Source organism: Eriocheir sinensis, chromosome 68 (genome assembly GCF_024679095.1).
Source record: "Eriocheir sinensis breed Jianghai 21 chromosome 68, ASM2467909v1, whole genome shotgun sequence".
In the NCBI taxonomy this organism is placed as follows: Eukaryota; Metazoa; Arthropoda; class Malacostraca; order Decapoda; family Varunidae; genus Eriocheir; species Eriocheir sinensis.
The window spans coordinates 7,735,174-7,760,988 of record NC_066576.1 but is presented as its reverse complement, the minus strand read 5'-3'; the positions used below and the strand labels follow the sequence as shown (position 1 = coordinate 7,760,988).

Here is a 25,815-nt window from a genome sequence, read left to right as displayed (position 1 = left end):
GGGAAGGAAAGGGTAGGGGAAGGAAAGGGTAGGGGTAGGAAAGGGTAGGGAAAGGAAAGGTTAGGGGAAGGAAAGGGTAGGGAAAGGAAAGGTTAGGGAAAGGAAAGGGTAGGGGAAGGAAAGGGTAGGGAAAGGAAAGGGTAGGGGAAGGAAAGGGTAGGGGAAGGAAAGGGTAGGGAAAGGAAAGGGTAGGGAAAGGAAAGGGTAGGGAAATAGGCCTGTAGGAGGACTGTTTTATCTTTCCCTCGCTCTCATAATGGAATGGTTTATGGCCAAGAGAGACATGCTAAAGGGGGGGGGGGAGGGTCTATTGTTTGGTGGGAGAGAAGCGTGGGAGGGAAAGTGAGAGGGAAAGGACTCTCTCTCTCTCTCTCTCTCTCTCTCTCTCTCTCTCTCTCTCTCTCTCTCTCTCTCTCTCTCTCTCTCGATCATTTTCTTTGATGGCAGGAGGGAAGAATTTTTTTTTTTAATGAGAAAATCGAGGCATCTGATTTATTATTATTATTATTATTATTATTATTATTATTATTATTATTATTATTATTATTATTATTATTATTATTATTATTATTATTATTATTATTATTATTATTATTATTATTATTATTACCATTATTATTATTATTATTATTATTATTATTATTATTATTATTATTATTATTATTATTATTATTATTATTATTATTATTATTAAGTAGTAGTAGTAGTAGTAGTAGTAGTAGTAGTAGTAATAGTAGTAGCAATGGTAGTAGTAGTAGTACACAACCTTTCTTCTATCTTTAAAACAGCCTACTCGATATTTTTAGTGTCATTTCTTACTTTTTTTCATTTTTTTTATATATTTTTTTCCTTACATGCACAGATTATTTCTTCGTTTATTTATCCTTCAAGTATCCCTCATTGATCCTCCCCTCCCCTCCCCTCCCCTTCACCTCCCTTCACCTTTACTCCCCTCCCCTCCTCTCCCCTCCCATTGCTTCATCTTCTTCCTCCTCTTTATTTTTCCTTCCCTTTGAACTATTTATTTTTCATCCTCACCCAATACAATCCCTTCATTCTCTCCTTTCTTCTCTCCCTCACTCCTCTCCCTCTACTTTCCCTCCCTTCTCCCCCCTTTCTCTCTCCCTTCCTAACCCCTACCAGCTCCCTTCTCTTCCTCCCTTCCTCCCTCCTTTCATCCTTCATCGTCTCAAGCACTTGTTTGCCTTTTAAAGATGGCTTCCAGTGGTTTGTTTATATCTGGTTCGCTTCATCCTCACCCCTAACGCTCCCTTTCTCTCTCTCTCTCTCTCTCTCTCTCTCTCTCTCTCTCTCTCTCTCTCTCTCTCTCTCTCTCTCTCTCTCTCTCTCTCTCTCTCTCTCAGGTCACTCTTTTCCTACTTTTCTCTCTTTTCTCCTTTTTCTCTCTTCCCTTCTCCCTACCTCTCCTTTCCTTCTCTCATTCCCTTCTTTCCTTCTCTCCTCTTCTCCTCCTTTGCTCTTCTCTTTGCCTCCATTCTCACCCTTTTCCCTCACCCTCACACCTCCTCTCCTCCTCTCGTTACCTCTTCTACCCCTCCTCCTCCCCTCCCTCCTTCACCCTATCACCCTCCACCCCCCGCGGAGAGACACGTCCTTCTCTCCCCATATCTCCCGGAGTCCTTTGGGAGGGAGATCCTATTACTGATGGTTGGTAGGATGTCTAGGATGTCTGTCACCCCATCCTCTCTCTTTTCCTTGCCTCATCGTCACTTCTCTCTATCCTTTCCTGCGTTCTAATATATCTCTCTATTCCTCTTATATCTTCCTTTATTTTATTCCTTTATGTTCTTATTATCCCTCTAACCCTTCCCCTTTCCTTCCCTTGCCTTTCTTCCTCTTTATCATCCCTTTCCCATCTCTCCGTTTTCTTCTCCCTTCACCCTTCTGTTTTTCTTAGTCTCCCTACTTTCATATTTCTCGCGTTTTCCCTCCCACTTTTCTGTTTTCCTTATTACCCTCTTGTTTTCCTTCATCTCCCTACTCCCTTGTTTTCAATCTCCCTTATTTTCACCTCTTCCTGCATCCTACTTCTTCTTCCCTTCCCCTTTTATCATATATTTTCCACAATCTTTCTTATTCCTTTCTTCTACGTCCTTCTCCCGTCCTCTTCTTTCCATCTTTCACTCATTCCTCTCACCCCTCTCTCTTCCTCCCTTTCCCTTCATCATCTCCCTCCTTCTATCCCTTTCTTCATCGCCTTCATCTCCCTTTCTCGCTCTTCATCACGTCATCCTTCTCTCTCTCTCTCACACTCCCATCCCGTCCAGGACCCCCACGGCTCCTAATTTGACCCCTGCCTCCTACAGACCCACAAGGAACTTCAGAATTTCCCATAAAGTCCATCGCTGTGGAATTTTTGGATTTTGGGAATTTCGACCCGTGAAAATTGCGATATTGTATTACCTGAGTTGTGGAATTCACTCTCTTGTTTTATAATCGTATTTGCATCCCACTAACACACCCACCCACACAGTAATAGATGGACCACTAACACACCCACCCACACAGTAATAGATGGACACTAACACCCACACCCACACAGTAATAGATGGACACTAACACACACACCCCCTCAGTAATAGATGGGCCACTAACACACACACCCACACGGTAATAGATGGACACTAACACACCCACCCACACAGTAATAGATGGACACTAACACACACACCCACACGGTAATAGATGGACCACTAACACACCCACCCACACAGTAATAGATGGACACTAACACACACACCCACACGGTAATAGATGGACACTAACACACCCACCCACACAGTAATAGATGGACACTAACACACACACCCACACGGTAATAGATGGACACTAACACACCCACCCACACAGTAATAGATGGACACTAACACACACACCCACACAGTAATAGATGGACCACTAACACACCCACACGGTAATAGATGGACACTAACACACACACCCACACGGTAATAGATGGACACTAACACCCACACCCACACGGTAATAGATGGACACTAACACACCCACCCATACAGTAATAGATGGACACTAACACACACACCCACACGGTAATAGATGGACACTAACACCCACACCCACACGGTAATAGATGGACACTAACACACACACCCACACGGTAATAGATGGACACTAACACACACACCCACACGGTAATAGATGGACACTAACACACACACCCACACGGTAATAGATGGACACTAACACACACACCCACACGGTAATAGATGGACACTAACACACCCACCCCCTCAGTAATAGATGGGCACTAACATACACATCGACACAGTAACAGATGGACACTACCTTGTTGTTTATATTTGTTTTATTTTGTTTTTATTTGTGTTTTGGTTGCATAGTTGTGTTGTTTTCCTGTTCCTCTTTGCATATATGTTAAGTTTTATTTCAGTTTATAGAATTGTCTACTTTTTCCTTTTCTGTTTTTTTTGTTTGTTTTTTTTAATCGTTTCCTCTTCCTCCTCCTCCTCTTTCCCCTCCACCTGTTCCTCCTCCTCCTCCTCCTCCTCCTCCTTTTCCACTTACACGCAAAATTTCATACACACACAAACTTGAAACATACACCGACCTTCCCATCCACACACACACACACACACACACACACACACACACACACACACACGCACACGGCCGTTATGAATGCGTTACCGAGGCTGGAACAAGACGTATGGGCCGAGGGAGGCGGTTGGTCACTTTCGGTTCCTTGGAAATTTTTTGATGTAAATATATTTATGAGATGGCCACGGTTCTCTCTCTCTCTCTCTCTCTCTCTCTCTCTCTCTCTCTCTCTCTCTCTCTCTCTCTCTCTCTCTCTCTGTTTATTTATCTGTGTCTGTCTGTCTCTACATCTGTCTGTATCAGCTACACACATACACATACATTCATATACTTACATACATACATACATACATATATTCATGCATACATAGTTTATTACATACATACATACATACATACATACCTCTTTTAATGGTCAGAGAGAGAGAGAGAGAGAGAGAGATGAACCCAAGCATAACGAAATTCCATAACTATTCTTCGTTTCCCTTTCCTCGCCATAAAAGGTAATTTGCATATTTAGGGGAAAGTTAATAACACGCTTTTCTTCCCGGCTAGTTTCGTTTTCTTCGAGGTTACAAAAGAAGGTTCCCGTTTTGTAGTTTTGGTTACACTCGGTTAGTCGATGCATATTCAATTTTAGTCTTTTTTGCCATTAATACGCTTTTTTTTTCCTCCTCACAAGGGGATGACCTCGTACAGCACAGGGATTATTTTTTTCTATATATTCAATGAACTGTTTTTGTTTTCTTGTGTTCCTGTATATTTTTATTTTTTATTTTGTATTGCTTCTGCCTCATTGTAGTTTCATGAGCTATTCTATTACTGCCACCGCGATTTGGATTTCTATTGTCACTTATTCCATTTCTATTTTTTGTGTTCTTGTGTTTCTGTACATTTTTATTTTTTTATTTTGTTTTGCTTCTGCCTCATTGTAGTTTCATGAGCTATTATATTACTGCCACCGCGATTTGGATTTCTATTGTCACTTATTCCATTTCTATTTTTTGTGTTCTTGTGTTCCTGTACATTTTTATTTTTTTATTTTGTATTGCTTTTGCCTCATTGTAGTTTCATGAGCTATTGTATTACTATCATCGCGAATCTCGTAACTATTGTCTCTTATTTAATTTCGATTGTCACACTTTGATATATATAATGACACCACACAGTTCATTGGAATCACAACTAATGCTTGATAACTTGCCTTCACTTTTTTATTACTCTCGTTACTCGCTAAATTAGTATCAATCATCGTTCTGTTTCACTGTGTCATTCTCATCTCATTATCTTTTACTTGATCATCATTATTTCTCAGTGCTAAGGTACCAAACAACTTAATATTTTTTGTGTGTTTCCCGAACAATAGTTTAAATACTGGACATTTTGTTATATTAGTTTATGACTGCCTCGATTTCCATCATCATCTTGCGAAACAGACAGACAGACAGCTAAAAAAACAGAAAAAACGGTCATATATACAGGGAGAGAGAGAGAGAGAGAGAGAGAGAGAGAGAGAGAGAGAGAGAGAGAGAGAGAGAGAGAGAGAGAGAGAGAGAACGTCTTACAAGCAGTGTTCCATTACGTTCCTTGAGAGAGAACAAAGCGGCGTACTCAACAAATGCGGGATCAGGTTCAGTCCGCCTCAAAAAAGAACACGAGAATGGGCTACCGCGTCCCATTTTCTTTGAGCCGCCCGACAAAGAGAACCTGTCAGGCCCAAGGTTGTTTATGGGTAACGATTTCTTTCAGTGAACTTGTGAAGAAGGTTTGAGGCGTTCTTTTGTCTGCATTCATCCTTCATTTCTTTCTCGGTGTCCATTCATTTTATTTTTTATATATTTTTGCTTATCCTTATTTCGCTTTTTCCTCTTATTTTTATTAGTGTGTGTATATTCTCTTTATATATTACTCTCTCTCTCTCTCTCTCTCTCTCTCTCTCTCTCTCTCTCTCTCTCTCTCTCTCTCTCTCTAATACATCATAATTACTTTCCGTGACTAATTTTATTGATGTGGTTCATGAATACATTTGTCACGCAGTCTGATTTTCCCCGTTTGGGCTACCGACTCTCTCTCTCTCTCTCTCTCTCTCTCTCTCTCTCTCTCTCTCTCTCTCTCTCTCTCTCTCTCTCTCTCTCTCTCTCTCTCTCTCATTTTTTTCAACGGTAAGTATGTCGATATGAATAAACACACACACACACACACACACACACACACACACACACACACACACACACACACACACATTTGAAATACATGAATATATATAATCTGTACTAGTTGAATATAACTTAAAAATATAGAAAAAAAACTGTGCTTAGTAGTGTGTGTGTGTGTGTGTGTGTGTGTGTGTGTGTGTGTGTGTGTTCATCAGAATTCCTTGGCTCACCTTTCATAATTACTCTATCCACCTTAATTACCGCCGCCATTAATTAGACGCGAAGGTCATTAATGCGTCACGCTCACTGGGGTGTAACGGGAGGGTTGCGTTAATGTTAGGTATTATTTTATTACTTCTGTTATTATTTTTTTATTATTTTTTTTACTATAGAGAATGAATATTTTTTTCGCTCTCCCCTTCCTTCTCCTCTTCCCTTTCTTTATTCTCGTTTTATTTGTGTTCTTCCTCTTCCTTTTCCTTGCCCTTGTTCTTCTCCGGCTCTTCCTCCTCGTCTTCCTCCTCCTCTTCCTTCCATGCAATCTACTTTATGATCCTCTTTCTCCTCTTCTTCCTTCTCTTTTTTATGCCTCTCCTTTTCCTCCTCTTTCTTATCTACCTCATACTCCTCTCTACCTTATACTTCTCTTCCTACTACTACTACTACTACTACCACTACTACTACTACTACTACTTTTTATTTGACGTTACTACACTACCACCACCATCACCCTCGCCACCATCCCCCCCTCCTCCCCACCCCACCCACCACCACCACCACCATCCCCCCCCCAACCCCCCTCCCCACCACCGTAATCCCCCCATAACCGCAATCTCGTGGTCAATAACGGTACTATTGGCTATTGAGTTTTTCACACCTGCTGCTTACCACATCTACCCCGGGGCTATTAACATCCCCCCCCTACCCCCCTGCCCCAACCCCCCCCTCCTTATTCCCCATTTTCCCCTTCCTTGTTCCCCTTCTTCCCCGTTTTTCCCCGCCCTGTTCTCCCCATCCTCTGTCCCCTACACTCCCTTAATTCTCCTCCCTTGCTTTTTTTTATCTTTTTATTTTCTCTATCTCTCATTTGCTTTCTTGCGATGTTGCGATTTTTCTCCTCTCTTTTTTTTATTTCAGATTTTCATTGTTTTTTGTATTTGTTTATTTCTTCTCTTTCTCATTTTTCTCCCTCTATTTTCAACTATCCTTCTTATTTTCCTCTTCTCTTTCATCCTCTTGTTTCCTTTCAATCTCCTCTCTTTCCTACTCTTGTTGTCTGTATTTCTGTCTGTCTGTAAATTTTCCTCCTTTCTCTCCTTTTTTTCCCTCTTTCCTTATCTTCCTTCTCTTTTCCTCTTCCTTCCTCTCCTTGCCTTTCCATATCTTCTCTTTCCTCTCCGTGTTTTCCCCAGCATCTCTCTTTCTCTCCTCTCCTCTCTTTCGTTCTGTATTTCCTCTCCTCCATATCCCTCCTTCCTTCTCTTTCCCTCTCACCTTCCTTCCTCTCCTTGCCTTTCCATATCTTCTCTTTCCTCTCCGTGTTTTCCCCAGCATCTCTCTTTCTCTCCTCTCCTCTCTTTCGTTCCGTATTTCCTTTCCTCCATAATACATCCTTCCTCTCCCCTCTAAAGTCATCTCCCTCCCCTTCTTTCCCCTCCCCTCCCTGCTCCATTACGTCCCCCTCAAATTTCCCCTCCTTCCTTCCTCCCCTAATAGTGGTGATAATCCTCCCCGTAATCTCTTTCACAGTAACGGGATTTCATGAAAGGAGGCGACGATGTAGAGCTTAATGGATGTTTGGTGCTGTTGGTCGGTGACGTTGAGGTACAATGACGTTTTCTGTCGCCTGTTTGATCTGAGGTTTAGTGTGCTTGTGAAGGTCTTGATGTGTTTGCGGTAACGAAAAAGCTCAAGCGCAATAATGAAAGAAAAACACACACAAAAAAAAGCCCGCTAATCGCCGCTCCTGCAAATGTAAACAGAGGGATTGAATGTGTTTTATGTATTTTGTTTTTAGTGGTTGAGAAATGCATTGTTGGTGGCTGGTTTTAAATGGTGGTTTAGTGCGTTAGTTGAGGTTGTTTTGATGGTGACGTGTTTTAAAATTCTTGGGTTTTTTTGGTGGTTGAGAAAGGCATTGTTGGTGGTTGGCTTGAGCTGGTGGTTTAGTGTGTTAATTGAGGTTGTATTGATGGTGACGTGTTTTAAAATTCTTGGTTTTTTTTGGTGGTTGAGAAATGTATTGTTGGTGGTTGGTTTTAAATGGTGGTTTAGTGTGTTAGTTGAGGTTGTATTGATGTTGACGTGTTTTAAAATTCTTGTTTTTTTTTGGTGGTTGAGAAATGTATTGTTGGTGGTTGGTTTTAAATGGTGGTTTAGTGTGTTAGTTGAGGTTGTATTGAAGTTGACGTGTTTTAAAATTCTTGGGTTTTTTTGGTGGTTGAGAAATGCATTGTTGGTGGATGGTTTTAAATGGTGGTTTAGTGTGTTAGTTGAGGTTGTTTTGATGGTGACGTGTTTTAAAATTCTTGGGTTTTTTTGGTGGTTGTGAAAGGCATTGTTGGTGGTTGGTTTGAAACTTGAAAAACTTGAAAAATACAACAAACTCCCTTTGCTATAACTGCAATAGAAAACATTAATACACTGTTTGGAGAGAGAGAGAGAGAGAGAGAGAGAGAGGTATGACATCTGTACTCCCTCCTTCTATCACTTTTCTCTCCATTCTTTACCTCCCACTCCTCCCTCTATCTCTCCCTCCCCTCCCCTTCCTCCATCTCACCTCCCCCCCCCTCGTCCTTCCCCATCCTCCCCCACCCCCAAAACCCACCCGCATCCCGTCTGTTGGAGTTTGCCCACATAACAGAACTCTCTCTCTCTCTCTCTCTCTCTCTCTCTCTCTCTCTCTCTCTCTCTCTCTCTCTCTCTCTCTCTCTCTCTCTCTCTCTCTCTCTCTCTCTCTCTCTCTCTCTCTCTCTCTCTCTCTCTCTCTCTCTCTCTCTCTCTCTCTCTCTCTCTCTCTCTCTCTCTCTCTCTCTCTCTATTATTATTATTATTATTATTATTATTATTATTATTATTATTATTATTATTATTATTATTATTATTATTATATAGTGACAGTGTTTGAGTATGAGGGAAAAGAAAGAAAAAAAGAGGAGGAGGAAGAGGAAGGAACAAATGAAGAGGGGAGGTAAGGGGAGTAGGAGGGGAGAGGAGGAGAGAAGGGGAGGGGCAGCACAGGGGAGAGTGGAGGTAAAGTTTGTTTCCCATGGTTTTTCCTCCCCCCTACCCCCCTCCCCTCCCCCCTGCTCGATTCTTCTGTTCTCCCCTCCCCTCCCCTCCCCCACCCGCCCCCCTATTGTGTTCAAACAGTAGGGGTCCCGCATGTAGTGTGTGTGTGTGTGTGTGTGTGTGTGTGTGTGTGTGGACTTTAGCGAACACATATTAACAAGATTTCCTTTTGGCACGCACACACACACACACACACACACACACACACACACACACACACACACACACACACACACACACACACACACACACACACACACACACACACACACACACACCTGTCCCTTTAATCAGTTCAACAGGTGGAAAATGAGGCGAGTTTTTATTTATTGCATCTAGTCTTCCTCCTCCTCCTTCTCCTCTTCCTCCTCCTCCTCCACCTTTCCACTTCCACATCCTCCCCACCACGCCACTTCCTCTCCACATCCTCTCTCCCTTCCTCATTCGTCCTTCCTCCTCCTCCTCCTCCTCCTCCTCCTCCTAACCGCCACCTTTCCTCCACTTTCATACCATTTCCACTTTCCTCTCCCATACATATGTCATCCACACCTCCCTTGTCATTACCTCGACTTCCTCCTTTTCTTCTTCCGTGTCTCCACTTTTCCTCCTCCTCCTCCTCCTCCACCTCCTCCTCCTCCTCCTGGCTACTCCATTCATCAGTTTCGAGCAGTTCCCTTGTCTTCCATAGCTATCTCCTCAGTGCTCTCTCTCTCTCTCTCTCTCTCTCTCTCTCTCTCTCTCTCTCTCTCTCTCTCTCTCTCTCTCTCTCTCTCTCTCTCTCTCTCTCTCTCTCTCTCTTCTATCATTTGCTTTCTCCCTTCTCTTTTTTTCTTTCTTCTCTATGTTTTCTGTTCGTTACTGTTTCATTTTTTCCTTCATTCTCTTCTTTGCGTTTTTTTTCCTCCTCTTTCCTTCTCATTTCCTTCCTTCCATGTGTTTTTCCTTCCTTCCTCACCATCAATGTTCTCGCCTCTCCCTTTCTTCTCTATCTCCTCTCCTTCCTTCTCTTCCTTCTCTTTCCTTACCCTCTTCTTCATACCACCTTGCCGTCAATTGTTTCCCCTCTCTTCCCTCTTCTTCCCTTCATCATCTTCATCCTCCTCTGCTCCCCTTTCCTTCCATCCTTTTCTTGTCATTTCCATCTTCTGTTCACTATCCCATGTTTTCCTTTCCTCTTCTGCCCCTTCCTTATCTTCCCCTTCTCTCTCTCCTCTAATCCCCTCTCTATCCTTTTCTTCCTTCTCTATTCCTTGCCTCCCTTCTTTATTCTACCCTCTACTCCTCTGCTTCCCTTCCCTTCCCTCTTCTCTTATATCCCTCTATATCCTCCTCTCATCCCCTCTCTCCCCTCTCTTTATTTTCTTTACCTCCTTCTCCTCCCCTTATCTTCCTCTTCATTCTCCTCTCATCCTCTCTTCCCCTCACACGTAACAACAAACAATACACCAACATAAGAACATAAGAACATAAGAACCATCCCCACCTAACCTCACCATCCATGGCTTTATCTAACCTCTTCTTGAATGTATCTATGGTCACAACATGGCTCCCAAGCCTGTTCCATTCGTCCACCACTCTATTAGTGAACCAATTCTTGCCTATGTCTTTGTTGAATCTGAACCATTTCTGGATCTTTCACTCTCAAAATTTTATTGACATCCCCTGTTTATTTACTTTAGCGTGTCTGAACAAGTAGGAGGAGAGGGGAGGGGAGGGGAGATGAGAGGGGAGGAGAGAAGGAGGATTAGAAGGAGGTGAGAGATGGAGAAGGAAGAGGGAGTGAGGAAGGATATGGAGGATGAGGGAAGGAAAAAATTGTGCGAAGGGAGAAAGGAAAGAGGGAGGGGGAGTGAGGGAGGGAAGATTAGGTGAGGGGAAAAAGGGAGAAGGGAGAGGAGATGAGGGTAAGGGTGTGAAGAGGAAGGTTATAGGGAGAATGACAGGAGGTGGGGGGAGGATACGGGGAGGGATATGGGAAAGGGAGAGTGAGGGAGGGGGTGAAGGGAAATAAGAAGGGGGTGACAGTAGAGGGGGAGGAGGGAATGAATGTAGGGAAGGTATGGGAGGGATATGGAGAGGGGTGAGGGGTGAGGAGGGGTGACACAAAGGGGGAGGGGGGAAGGCAGGGAGTCGGGGGTGGGGGGGGGTTGATACGGTCTGTCGGTCTGGCTGTCAGTTAGTGTGTCGGTCTGTCATGGAACGTGAAGGAATTAGAGCAAAGAAGGATAAATGATCGGGGAGAGAGAGAGAGAGAGAGAGAGAGAGAGAGAGAGAGAGTTCAGATTCTTTAATAAATTTGTTTTGTATTAAAGGGATAATATTAAGATACTATACAAACGACTAAACTAAGTGTATTGTCGGCCATAAGGAGAAACTAACCTTTACAAATTTAAATAAAACTCATAATTGACTATATAACTTCTACAGCAAATTATCGAGCTTAAGCAACAACAACAACAACAACAACAATAACAACAATAACAACAATAATAATAACAACACCCCTCCCTTATTGGCTTGTTGTTGTTTTTCTCCATTCACTTGCAGGCTTTTTTTTTTTTACAAGAACTATTTCCCTAACTGTAAAAACAACCACAACGCAACCAAAACTATAACATCACCACCACCACCACCACCACAACCATCACCACCAACTTACAATCATCACCAACACCATATTCTCACATACCAATCGTGTCTCACTGTAAATCCTCGTTCACCAAATCATTCCTTCATTACAGTTATTTTTTATCGCGTGCTGCTGATAACTGATGTAATTTAGTTTGATTGCCAGGCGTAAGGGAACATGTTATGGGGGGGATTAGTGAAAGGGGAGGAAAGAGGAGGAGGAGAAAGGGGGAGGCTCTATAATCACGCATGAGGTAGATAGGGGAAAGGGAGTATGATGGGGGAGGGGGGGGGGAGGATGGTGAAGGACTGGGAAGATGGAGGAAGAAGGAAAGGATAAAGGAGGAGAAGGAGAATTGAGAAGAGGTGTATAGGAGGGAGAGGGAGAGAGAGAGAGATATCAAACGGAAGACGTGGAAGGGGAGAGGAAAAGATAGAAGGGAAAAAGGAGAAGGATAAAGAAGGGAAAGTGGATGGAATGGGAGTTGGTGACCTGGTGAACTTGAATTGAAGGGGGAAAGGGAGGGGAGGGTTTGGGGGGCAGCTGGTGGTCTATAATTGTTGAGTGGGATTAGTCATTCGTGAGCTATTTCTCTCTCTCTCTCTCTCTCTCTCTCTCTCTCTCTCTCTCTCTCTCTCTCTCTCTCTCTCTCTCTCTCTCTCTCTCTCTCTCTCTCTCTCTCTCTCTCTGCTCTCTCTCTCTCTGCTCTCTATCTATCTATCTATCTATCTACCTCTATTTGTATATCTATCTATCTACATTTTTCTATTCATTCAAATGCTCATCAATACTTGTCTTTATCTATGTTTATTTATATTTCTATTTATCTCTCCTTCGTAAGTTTTATTTTTTTCCCCTATTCTTTTTCTTCCTTCATAAACAGCTATATTATTTTTGCAGATGCTCAGAGTAATAATAATAATAATGATAATGATAATAATAAATAACGAAAACAGTGACTCCCTTCATTCCCTTCTTTATCAGGCTTTCCTCTTCACACCTTTTTTTCCTTCCTTCACGAGCTCTCTGTTATTGTTTTGTTCCTCGTGATTCATGACGCAACGCCGCCCGACACCTCCTTTCTCCCCCCGCCTTTGTCTCCCTTAAGAGGGTGTATTTTGCTCCCTTTTGTGGTCATTGTGTTCACCCTTTCCCTCCCTTACGCTCTTTATTCTCCCTCCCTCCCTTTCCATTCTCACCCCCCTACATAACTCCCTACCTACTCTCCTTTCTAGTTAAATTCCAACACATTTACCTTTCTATACCTATCTACTTTAATCCAATCCTTCCTTTCTACCCTTTCTCCTCTATCATCCTCCTCCCTCTTCTCTCTCTTTTTCCTCCCTCCTCTTCTACCTTCCCCTCCCTCCCTCTCTCTTTACTCTTTCTCTTCTTTTTCTCTCTTTTCTCTTACCTTCATCTCTTGTAACCTATTGTCACCTCTCTCTCTCTCTCTCTCTCTCTCTCTCTCTCTCTCTCTCTCTCTCTCTCTCTCTCTCTATCTCTCTCTCTCTCTCTCTCTCTCTCTCTCCCCCCTCCTTCCACTTCCTTATCTCCCCTCACCCTCCCTTTCCTTTCAACGCAACGGTCGGTGACTTGTGATCTATTATACCATTGACATTTGAATTAGAGAGAGATGGGGGGGGGAGATTGGGTATGTGCGTGTTGGACTGTGTGTGTGTGTGTGTGTGTAATTTAGTTGTGCGTCTAATCGATGAGAGTAGGAACTTACTTGTCAGCTTTTCCGTCCGTCTAATCTTTCTCTGTCCCTCCCTCCTCTCCCTTTCCTCCCTCCCAGGCCTACTCTCCATTCTCATTCCTCTTCCTCCCGCCACCACCCATACAGTAACTCCCTCTCTTTCCTCCCCCATTCCATCATACTTCCCCCTCCATACATCTTTTTTTTGGTCATTCCCTCATCAACCTCTCCCTCCCATGTGTTTTATCTATCCACTTATCTTCATCTATTTCTCTTCTATCATTCACTACTTCGTCTTCTCTAACTTCCCATTTTATACAGTTTCCCTTTTCTCTCATTTCTTTCCCAACCATTCCCTCCCATATCATTTATCTATCCTCTATCCACTTCTCATCCATATCTCTTCTACCGTTTCTTGTCTCCATCATTCTCTTCTCCCCGCTTCTCTTCCGTCTTCTTCTTTCTTCTTCTTCTTCTTCTTCTTCTCTTCCTTGATTTGATTCGCAACTGTAATTTCATCTTTCTTTCATATAAATAGAAAGTCTGTATCTATATTGCTTTGTTACCTCTCTCTCTCTCTCTCTCTCTCTCTCTCTCTCTCTCTCTCTCTCTCTCTCTCTCTCTCTCTCTCTCTCTCTCTCTCTCTCTCTCTCTCTCCTGGCTGCCGGAAGGTGCGTGCATACCCCCGTACCGTTAATGTGACACTAATGAGTCCGGACGTGAGCATCGCCTTATATGTGCAGTCCCGTGTTCGTTTGCCTCACCTGCCTGGCCGCGGCTTGGTCTTCCTCCTTCACCTTTTCCCTCCCTACAACCTGCTTTCCTTCCTTCCTTGTTTCCCTCCTTTCCTCTCTGACCTTCCTCCTTCCTTCGTTCCTTATTTCCCTTTCGGTTTTCCTTCCTTTCCTCTTTTCCTTCCTTCATTCCTTCTTTTCTTCCCTTTTTTTCCTTCCTTCCTTCCTTCCTTCCTCTTCCTACCTTTCCTACTATCTGGCTTTTTTCCTTCCTTATTTCTTTGATCCAGCAATATCTTACTATTTGTCTTCTTTTCTTTATTTCTTTATTTTTATCTTACATTTTATTTCTTCCTGCTATCCTTCCTGCCTCCCATTCTTTTTTCGATATTACGTTTTCTTATTTCCCTATTTCCTACTTTCTTCACGTACCTTTCTTTCACCTCTCCCTTCTTCCTTCTTTTCTTCCTACATTCATTCATCTCACTCTCTTCTCCTTTTCATTTAAACTTTCTATCTCCCGCTGTTTCTTTCTCCTCCATTCCATCTTGCTGTCTTTTTGAGCTATCTTTTCTTCAGTCCCCCTCTACCGTGTTTTTTTTTTAGTAACCCACAAAAACATATTCATTCTAATTTGGTTTGCCGTCCTTGTTTTCCTTCATCCCCCATCCACTATATAGATCAGTTTCCCATCCAACATCTTCACCCACTGCTTAATCATTCCGCCCACACCGCTAATTGCTTCTCCATTACCTGTCCTTACCTTCCCATTTCCCTTTCTTACACCTGTATTTTTTTTCTCCTAACCCTTCTTCCCTAACCTCATCCCCTTCTTCTACTTCTTCACTATTAACTATATTCCCCTGATTTTTTTTATTTTCTCTCATCTCCCTTTTCTTCCTCGCATCCCTTTCCTTTCCTTTTCCACCTCTTTTCTCTTAAATCACCTTTCCCTTTTTCATTTAATTTCTTTCTTATGTCTTCCTTCCTTTTATCATCCCCCTTCTTCCCTAACCTCATCTCTCTTTTTTTTTTTCTTTCATCTCCCTTTTCTTCCTCGTATACCTCTCCTCCTCTTCCATCTCTCTCCTCCCTTACCTCCCCCTCCCCCCCCTTTACCTACCTGCCTTCCTTACCTTACCTGTAGTTCCTCGCAGGTAAACAAACATCCAATCACTCCCATGTTATGAATATTTACCAAGTCGTAGGAGGAGGAGGAGGAGGAGGAGGAGGAAGATACCCACTTGTCCATTGAGGCGGAAACGGGCCAACTTACCTGTCCAAGCCTGAGGAGGAGGAGGAGGAGGAGGAGGAGGGGAATGGTTGGTGAATTTGGGGGCTAAGAGACGGTTGAAAGAGAGGGAGAATTTGAAGAGAAGAAGAAAAGAGAAGAAGAGAAAAGGAAGGAGGAGGAGGAGGAGGACGCAGCAGAGAGAGAGAGAGAGAGAGAGAGAGAGAGAGAGAGAGAGAGCACAGACACATGGTTACAAGAGAGGAGAGAAGGAAAGAAATATTGAAAACAAGATGAAAACAAAATAAAAGGAGCGAAAAATGAGAGGCGGATGGAAGGAAACGAAATAGGAAATGAAAAAAATAAAATAAAAGAGAGAAAAACGCGGACGGGAAGAACTATGAAGAAGAAAGAAAGATGGGAGTAGGAAGAGGAACAAAGGAAGAGGAGGAGGAAGAGGAGGAGGAGGAGGAATTGCAATGCGAAGAGGGAGAGAAAAGAATAAGGTTGAGTTTTGAATAGGAGAGTTGAATGATGTTTTAAAGAGATATTACGAGAGGAGGGGGAAGGGGGGGCGCTGGGTGGTAGGGGGAAGGAAGGGGTAGGGGGATTGAAAGGTGATTGCTCGTATGGATAAAATTATAAAGTATTTGGATATGTTTTGGATTTTTATTCTTTTTTTATAAATCGAAATATTCTTTTGTTTGCTATAGATGTTTTAATTAATCTGTATAACGATTTGTGTATTTACTTATCAAACTACTACTTCTACTACTACTACTACTACTACTACTACTACTACTACTACTACTACTACTACTACTACTACTACTACTACTACTACTACTACTATTACTACTACTATTACTACTACTATTACTACTACTACTACTACTACTACTACTACTACTACTACTACTCTACTTTTTTTTACAACAAAGGAGACAGCTCAAGGGCACAAAAAAAGGAAACAATAATAAAAAAAGCCCGCGACTCGCTGCTCCTACAAAACAGAAGGAGGAGGAAATACAGATGAAGGAAGATTGTTCCAGAGTTTACCAGCGTGAGGGATGAAAGAGTGAAGATGCTGGTTAACTCTTGCATAAGGGGTTTGGACAGTATAGGGATGAGCATGAGTATAGTGTGCAGCTGCTACTACTACTACTACTACTACTACCACATCTACTACAACCACCCCCTACCCCACTCCACTTGCCTACCCCACTCCACTTCCCTACCCCCCACCATTACTTCCACTACCGCCACCACCACCATCACAACCACCACCCCCACCGCTAACCTTCCTCTTCTTTCCCCCTCTACAGTCGGGCCTCAGGATGCTGAAGTGGACCCTGCGGAATCCCCCCGACGCGCCCACGCCCCCTCCGCCCCCCGAGGTGAGCTGCCGTGCGCACGAGGCCGAAGCCCGCGCCAACCTCAAGGACTCGAACACGTGCTGGTTGGAGGCGCAGGTGGGTGTTGTTATTGTTGGGGTTGGTGGATGCGATGGGTGAGTGGTCAGCGCGAAGGGTAGTATGAGCCAAGCGAGATGGCGCCATTATAAACACTTGTCTGCGTCACAACAGGCTCGGGCCGACCATCAGGCCCGTATAGGAAACGACCATCATGAAACGTAAAGAAAAAAACGCTAACAAGTATGTGGCGTGTGAGCAACGTTCCCAGATTATCGTACGCATAACATTGTATTTTTCGGTTTCTGGCCCACAAATATTGCAAAAAAGAGCATCAATAAATACCGATTTTAACAATGATTATCAATGCATATCGTTATCTTTGTGGGTGCGATAGTTTTTAGTCAGAAATCGGCGAAAACAATACGCCAAGTACGATAATCAGGTAACGCGGCGGAAGTCGGTCACGGGTGAGGTGGTGAGCGATGGATGACGCGCCGGCACAGACACCACATGACGCGAGAATGGTGAAAGTGATGATTTACGGGGATGCCTTGGACCAGTGTTTCTTAACCTGGGTTCCTGATATTAATTTAACCCCTTGACTGCGGACTCACCACCAGAAGACATCACCAAGCTACAGGAATGGAAAAAAGACTTGTTGACATGTTTGGAAGGTTGAAAAATCGCCAGAGTAACACACACGCAATCGACATGGCCACACGCACCCTCGACATGGCCACACACACTATCGACATGGCCACACACACTATCGACATGGCCACACACACTATCGACATGGCCACACACACTATCGACATGGCCACACACACTATCGACATGGCCACACACACTATCGACATGGCCACACACACTATCGACATGGCCACACACACTATCGACATGGCCCCAAGCACTAACGACATGGCCACACACTATCGATATGGCACACACTATCGACAGGGCCACACACACTATCGACATGGCCACACACACTATCGACATGGCCACACACACTATCGACATGGCCACACACACTATCGACATGGCCACACACACTATCGACATGGCCACACACACTATCGACATGGCCACACACACTATCGACATGGCCACACACACTATCGACATGGCCACACACACTATCGACATGGCCACACACTATCGACATGGCCACACTATCGACATGGCCACACACTATCGACATGGCCACACACTATCGACATGGCCACACACTATCGATATACACACACTATCGACATGGCCACACACTCTATCGACATGGCCACACACTCTATCGACATGGCCACACACACTATCGACATGGCCACACACACTATCGACATGGCCACACACACTCTCGACATGGCCACACACACTATCGACATGGCCACACACACTATCGACATGGCCACACACACTATCGACATGGCCACACACACTATCGACATGGCCACACACACTCTCAACATGGCCACACACACTATCGACATGGCCACACACTCTATCGACATGGCCACACACACATTCGACATGGCCACACACGCAAATTTTACAACAAATTCAGGAAAAAAAAATATTAAACTAACGAAGCACAGACTCATAGCGAAGTAAAAACATGTGTGGATCGGTAATGTGGTTTTCCAGTCGCCTATGATAACTTCTTGCATTTCAAACCTTCCATTACTCTTCATCTCAGACCGCTATATCACCACTTACTCAATCCCTTCCATTCCATTCCAGCAACACCTATTGTGATCGGTTTTAATAATCTAAAAAAAAAAACTTTTATTTTCCAATGAAGGCTTAGCTAAACTTGTTCCAGCATAACTTCGTCTTACAGTGTGTGTGTGTGTGTGTGTGTGTGTGTGTGTGTGTGTGTGTGTGTGTGTGTGTGTGTGTGTGTGTGTGTGTGTGTGTGTGTGTGTGTGTGTGTGTGTGTGTGTGTGTTCCAAACCCACACACGTCGCCCCTCGCCTTCTTATCAGGGTCCTTGGAACGACCCGTCAGATGTCAGCCCAAAACCAAAACAATTCCCGCCCACCTTCTGGCATGCCCCCCCGCCCCCCACCCTCACCTCCGCCACCCTCACCTCCGCCACCCTCACCTCAGCCACCCCCACCATCATCCCCACCACCACCACCACCACCACAACCACTGTTCTTTGTCTCTCTGTAAATGTCTTTGTCTGTCTCACTAACTACCTGCCTGCTTGCCATTGTGTTGGTCTGTCTAAGTAATTTTGTCTATTTGTCTGTGTATTTATTTCTGTTTTTGTCTGTTGGAATGTGTTCGCCTATTTGTCTATGTCAACAGTATCTGTTTGCTTATCTGCCTAACTGTCTGCCTCTCTCTCTCTCTCTCTCTCTCTCTCTCTCTCTCCGCTACATAGTATTTGTGAGCAAAACTGAAAACTTATCATGTATTAATAATTGAATTCGTAATGGTCTAACTGCCAGAAACTGGACAATTATTACGAACATTCCTAATTATCATCTCAGTGACATTTCTACATAAACTCGATGTATATTTTTTTCTCAGTAAACACAATTATTCTCGTAGCTGAATTTCCATTTTCTAAAGTTTGCATTCGTCTCCCCTCCAGGTCAAAGTGGCGCAGGTACGCTCCACCTCCAAGCTGGTAGAAAACGGGGAAGGGGAGAACGGTAAGGAGAATGAGGGACTCCTGCAAAGGTGGCGGACCTCCCATCACCACCACCACGAGGAGAAGAAGAGGAGGAGGAGACACCACAAGAACACCAGGTGGGGAGTGTGTGTGTGTGTGTGTGTGTGTGTGTGTGTGTGTGTGTGTGTGTGTGTGTGTGTTAAATCATCTTAGTCACGCAATATGATGACGGACAAAATTTCATCTGTTCTCAAGTTATCCAAAACTCAACTCTCTCCCCTTTTCCCACCTTCCATCCCTATCTTTCCCTTCCTCGTACTCCTCTCCCTCCCCTTTCACCCACACCACTCCTCCCCAACACTACCTCTCCCCTTCCTTTATCATTCCTCTTCCCGTTTCTAAATCACCTCCCTCCCCATTCTTTTCCTGTACTGTATCATTCCCCCTTACACTTCCGTCCCCATATCCTGGACATCCCCTCCCAACATCATTTACCCTTCCTTTTTCCTCTTCACTTCTCTTACCCAAACTCAACATCACCCTAATTTAACCGATTTTGCCTCCCTTCTTTTCTTTTCTCCCCGACCTTCCATTTTCCTCTCTACCCTTTCCCTTACGCTTATATATCTTTAACTCCTTATATTTGGTCCTCACATATTATTTTCCGTTCCTTAACCTCGTCCTCAAATTAAACCGATTTTCCTCCCCTTCCTTTTCTTTTCTCTCACACTCTAAATGTTACTGTCTTCCTTTTCCCTTACGCCTCTACTCCTTATAAAACCTCATATCTCCTTCCCTGCATGTCACTCCCCTTCTCTTCTCCCATACATTTCCCTTATTATCCTATCTCATCCTTACATATCCCTTCCGATCCTTTCTCTTCCCCTACATGCAACTTACGATCCCTTTTCTTCCCCCAAACTCCTCCAGATGCAACCCTCTGGACCCCCTTCGTCTCTTCACTGGGGAGGTGACAGACAGCGACAGCGGGAGTGTTTACATGAGACTGGAGCACACCCCTGCCGCCCTCCTCCCCCGCCCCCCCATCACACCCACAACAGGGCCCGCCGACCCCCGCAGAAAACCTCTCATCGACCTCTCCAACGGGGACTACAGCGACGTCAGGAAGTACCTTCAGAGCCTCTCCAACTCCAGTCTTCATCACCAACAGCATAAACATTACCACCCTCCTCACCACCACCATCACCACCCTCACCATCATCACCACCACCTCTACAATGCCCTACACCTCCCCGCCTACCTGCAGCCCTTCGCCCGGGGCACTGAAGGAAATGTACAGGTGAGTTAGCTTTGTTTGTGTGTTTATTTTTGCTTGGTGTTTGTGTTGTTGTGTCAGATGGTGGAATGGATTTTAGTTATTTTTTTATTCTTTGTTAATAGAGGAGTTTACATTTGTGGGTATGTTTGTGTTTTGTTCTTTGTGTGTGTGTGTGTGTGTGTGTGTGTGTGTGTGTGATATGCAGTGAAGAAAGAAATATATATATGACTCCATTCTCTCTCTCTCTCTCTCTCTCTCTCTCTCTCTCTCTCTCTCTCTCTCATCACCTTTTCTTCTTCATATTTTTTTCTTCTTCTTCGTCTCCTCCTCCTCCTCCCACCCACCCCCCAGCGAGGCCCCGGTCCCGGCATCCCCGTGCGGCCGGAACCCCTCGGCGCCTCCTCCTCCAGACTACAGCAGGAGCAGCACCAACAGCGGCCGCGATCCCTGAGCTCCTCCAGAACCCGGTAAGTGTGGAGGGGAGAGATGGGTGGGGCAGGAGGGGAAAAGAAGGGAGTGGAGGGAGGGGGCAAGGTGGACGAGGATAAAGAGGAGGAAGTGGAGGAGGGGGACAAGGTGGGAAGATTGTGAATGGAAAGGAGGTGGAGAGGAGGGAGTGGATTAGGAAGGGAGGATGTAAATTGGAGGGTTGTGAAGAGAAAGAAGTGGATAAGATGAATACGATGGAAGTGGAAGTGGATAAGAAGTGGTAGTAGGTGAATGGGAAGAAGTAGAGGGGGGGAGAGTGGAAGGGGGGTAAATGGGAGGGAGGTGAAGACGAGGAAGTAGAGAAGGAAGGTGAAGACGAAAAGAAAGTAAATTAGTATGGTTACCCCTAAATTTGTGCGTTTTCTTCCATGTATCACCATTGGAGAAAACGAGAGAAAAATGGTAGACTATGGTAAACGAGAGGGACGGTCCACCATACTCTACTGTGATGGGTCTGTAAGGGAGAGGGATGAAACTGGGTCCTCACTGCGGTTAAACATTTGTGGTGAGCTTGATTAGTTCACCTGAATTATGCTTATGAACCGTTTTTGTTACTTAATATGGTGATGGGCGTGAGATAGGATTTTTTTTATTTTCTCAGCGTGTCATTCAAAATTTAGACCACTGGAAATCTCTGGATGATGATAATTACAGTGTTCTGAATAATGAGTAGATGAATAAACAAATAAAATCGACGGGTCATACGATTCATCACAAGGCTAGCAAGATTTCCTTCCAAGAATCATAAAACCTTGTTAGTGTTTAAATATATTCAAGCATTCGCGCGTGTGATATTTGATTCAGTATGTGCTGCTCCCTTAGATTTATGTGTTTTTTGCAGCCATGATTCAGTATTTGTACCCATAGATTTATACATTTTTTTTTTCTCTCTCTCTCTCTCTCTCTCTCTCTCTCTCTCTCTCTCTCTCTCTCTCTCTTTCCACAGGTCTCGCTCCACTTCCGTGTCTCGGTCCCGCCCCCCCGGTCCCTCTAGTCACTCCGGGGGCGCGGCGGGGTGCGGGGGGCAGGGCGCTGGGGCCGGGGTGGCGTCCCCCCTCAAGCGGCACTCCATCGCGGACATACCCTCGGCAGCGGGCGGCGCGCTGCGGGGCGTGTGGGAGGCGCAGAAAGAGCGGCGGGGACGGTCGGCGAGCCACGAGCGGCGGCGTGAGGACGTGAGGCCTGGCAGGGACGACAGGGACGGCAGGGGGGCGCGGCAGGAGACGGAGGCGAGGGAGGCTCAGCATGTGGAGGGGAGACGAGGGCGGCGGGAGAGGCGGAGGGAAGAACCGATCTACGAGAAGGTCGGCGGCGAGTCCAGTCCCTCCACCGCCACCAACTCCGGCTCGAGCCTCGCCTCCAGGAACAGCAGGAACTCCTACGACAACGCCATCTACATGTCCATGAAGGACCTGCGGGCGCGTTGCCTCCAGGTAGGCCAGGAGGTGGAGGAGCCAGGTGACAGTCACCTCCTCTCCCCCCCTCTCCCCTACGTCTCGGCGGGGCCCTGCCAGACGCCTCCCCGCGAGCCCCTCTACGAAAACCTTCTCTACCTCCCCATGACGGAGCTACGCAACAGCAGCAGCAAGAAGGGCCCGGAGACGCGGCCCCTGCCGGCCCCGCCCGCCCTGGAGGAGCACGACGACACGTGTTCCTTTACCGCCGAGCCCCAGCGGGACCTGCACCGCCCCGTGGCCATCAGGGCGCTGAGTGGCCCGCCGCACCCCGCCGTCCACCAGGCGGGGCAACCGTCAAAGAAGCCGTGCGACTCCCAAGGCGGCCCGGCACACCGCTCCACCCCTGAGGGCGCGGCGGCGCACCGCAGCACCGGTCAGCACGTCCACATAGACTACTCGGAGATATCGCGCGAGCCCCCCATCCCCCTGCACCACCTCCGACCGCCACCCCCGCCGCCTCCCCGTAGGGCACGGGAGGGTCAAGGCTCCAAGAAGACGCGGCCCCGAGCCCCGAGCTGGGCGCGGCCTGAGCCCCTCCTGCCGGTGATCTACGAGAACACCCGCCGTGAAGAGGCGCCGCGCGCCGCCAAGAAACGCAAGCTGCGTCACGTCATGGAGATCGAGTTCAGCATCGACGACGATGACGACGAGCGGCCTGAAGGCGGCGGCGAGCCTTCGCAGGCGAGTCCTCGCGGCGGTAGCCTCTCCAGCAGCGACAACCCTGACAGCGGGGTGTCGGAGGGCCTCACCACGCCCCTCATCAGCCCCCTCAGCGCGCCGCGCAGCCCCCAGTCCCCGCACAGTGACAGTCTGCTGGGGGAGGCCTGCACGCCGCTCACCCTGGAGCAGCTGGGCAGCAGAGGCCAGGCCGCGCCCGAGGACAACACCGCTACATCGGACACGTCCGGCCAGTGCCGCCTCCCGCATGACGTGACGGACCCGGCCTTCCTGGAGGGCAGGCGTCACAGCGGGCTGACGGAGGAGCTGCTGGAGGAAATGGTGTCTTTGTATCGCAGCGGCGGGCGGAGCTGTGACGCCTCGCCGCTCAGTCGAGGTGATGTCAGCAGAATGCTGCTGAGCGCCGTGGGCCGTAATTTATTCAGCGATTCTCCCGTCAAAGTTTCCCCGGCGCGGGAAGGTTCCCTGGGCCGCCGCCACTCCCTGGGCAGCCTCGCAGACCTCTCCCGACGCATGTCGTCCCTTGGCCTTGTGGACGAGGCTTCCCCACGCCGCATGGAAGCATGGCTCCCCGATGACACGTCTGTCAAGAAAGCCCAGTCCATGCTTTGCCTCAGCCCTGCCTCGGCAGGGGCCGGCGATGAAGCGAACAGCAGCAGCAGCAGCGTGCCCCTCATGGCAGCCGTGGCCCAGATCCTGAAGGAGCCCGAGGCGCGCGGGTCGCCGCCGTGCCGCTGCGGGCTGCCGGCGGGGGGACAAACGGCCCAGAACACAAGTGTACAGTCAGGACAATGGTGGGCCGGGGGGGCGGGGGAGGAGGGCGAGGGGCGGCCCGCCACAAAAGGGTCAGGTAGTGCAGGTGGGCAGGCTGCTCGCCCCTCACTCAGCTGCCAGTCCTCGCCCCGCCACCACCAGCCGTCCTGCCCTCTTGGCCCCGCCCCGCCCCGCCCCGCCCTCCAGACCATCTCCAGTAACCCGACACTTCCACTTCCGGTGATGAGCGGCGAGCAGTCTCTGGCCGCGGGGCACGCGGGTGCCGACGCCTCAGTGCCTGGCGGTCCGCGCCCCGAGGAGGAAGCTTTGCCCGCGACGCAGGACGCCAGTGAGTATGACAGTGGCTGTGGCGGCGACCTGACCCCGCGGTGGGAGCAGCCCAGTGCGAGGCAGCGGCGACGGCGCGAGGAGAGCCGCTACCGCCTCCAGCGCATGCTGCAGGAGTGCCCGTGTGCCCAGCACCCCGGCGAGGCCGAGGAGTCTGTTAGTGCTGATTGGTCTATGGAGGCCGTGCCCGACGAGGCCTCCACCCGCGACCCTTGTGATCTGGAGGCTGAGGTCAGCGACGCGCTGCCCACGCCCCCCTCCCTCCCTTCGCCCCCCTCACCCGACACCGCCAGCCTCTGCACCATCGACAGTGACTACGGCGAAGGCCTCTACGTGAGCCCGCGCCTCGTGGAGCAGCTGCGGCGCCTCTCCGAAGCCAAGATGCTGGCCAGGCTGAGAAAGTCGTTCCGCAGCAAGAAGGAGAAGCGCCCACCCACCGAAAACGGCACCACCAAGGGCCAGGGCGGCCCCAAGATGGGCATCTTCATGTTCGTGGACAACCCGATGTACCTCAGCCCCGAGGTGAAGAAGGAGGCGCGGGTAGTGAGTGCCCACGGCGCTGATGACAAGGCCAAGAATTCTTGGTACGTGGGCAACCCCATGTACACCTCGCCTGAGCCTCATTCTCGGAACTGTGGCCCCGAGGAGCGGCAGCGCGCCCTCTGCGAGAAGGAGAACCTCCGCAACGCGCGGCTGGCCAACGCAGTGCGCCAGAACCCCGCCGGCAGGAGGCCGCTGGCCAACCTGTGGCTGCAGAGCAACCCCTGCTACGAGTCCCCCGAGGCCAAGGCGCCGGCCCCCGATGACGCTACTTATCTCACGCCCATCGTGCCCGCGCGGCGTTCCGCGACCATTCTGAAGGACGACCCGGACATCCTGGACGCCCAGAAGTTCCTGGACCACGAGTACTGCACCATCCCCGGCGACGACTCCGACTCCTGGGTGACCCACTCGTCGGCCTCCCGGAGCAGCGACTCGCCCACCGCCCGCAGGACCCTTGCCTTCGGGCTCCCTCGCCGCGACCCCATCACGCCCTCCAGGATTTGGCGTGAGACGGGCAAAAATCAGCATTCTACGCCGTGCAAGGCCCAGGGCAGTCTGGAGAAGGGCGCCGGGCTGGGCAGCCGCCAGCACCGTACGCCGCGAGCCGTCAAGCGCGGCCGCCGCGGCGCGGCTCAGGTGAGTGTTGCTGCGCCGCCGCTTATCGGCTTGTTTGTGTCCAGTGTAAACACACGCCGACACGGTGACGACCGACGCGCCCTCACGCCTCCCGGCTCTTTTATCCCCACACAGGAGGAACCAAGAGGCGCCTCACCTCCCCCCCTTCCCGCCCGCCCCCACCCGCCGCTCCACAAGCCCCCCAAGGAAGCCACCGTCGCGCCTTGCGTCTTTGAGGACACCAGTGACTTCCATCACCACCGCCCCGACGCCCGCGA

The 25,815-nt window shown here is 47.7% G+C and overlaps 1 protein-coding gene across 3 annotated transcripts in view; it reads left to right on the top strand.

Annotated features, from left to right (window-relative positions):
- Nucleotides 1-25,815, top strand: part of LOC126988248 (uncharacterized) — a 258,524-nt gene that overhangs the window by 54,997 nt on the left and 177,712 nt on the right. For all 3 annotated transcript variants that reach the window (XM_050846294.1, XM_050846292.1, XM_050846293.1), the window contains exons 2-7: nt 16,663-16,809; nt 19,355-19,512; nt 20,306-20,675; nt 21,006-21,121; nt 22,090-25,558; nt 25,673-25,815. The exon at nt 25,673-25,815 is cut by the window's right edge and continues 299 nt beyond it. In XM_050846294.1, coding sequence (XP_050702251.1) covers nt 16,675-16,809; nt 19,355-19,512; nt 20,306-20,675; nt 21,006-21,121; nt 22,090-25,558; nt 25,673-25,815 — 4,391 coding nt within the window. In that variant the 5' untranslated portion in view covers nt 16,663-16,674. The remainder of the gene's footprint in view (nt 1-16,662; nt 16,810-19,354; nt 19,513-20,305; nt 20,676-21,005; nt 21,122-22,089; nt 25,559-25,672) is intronic.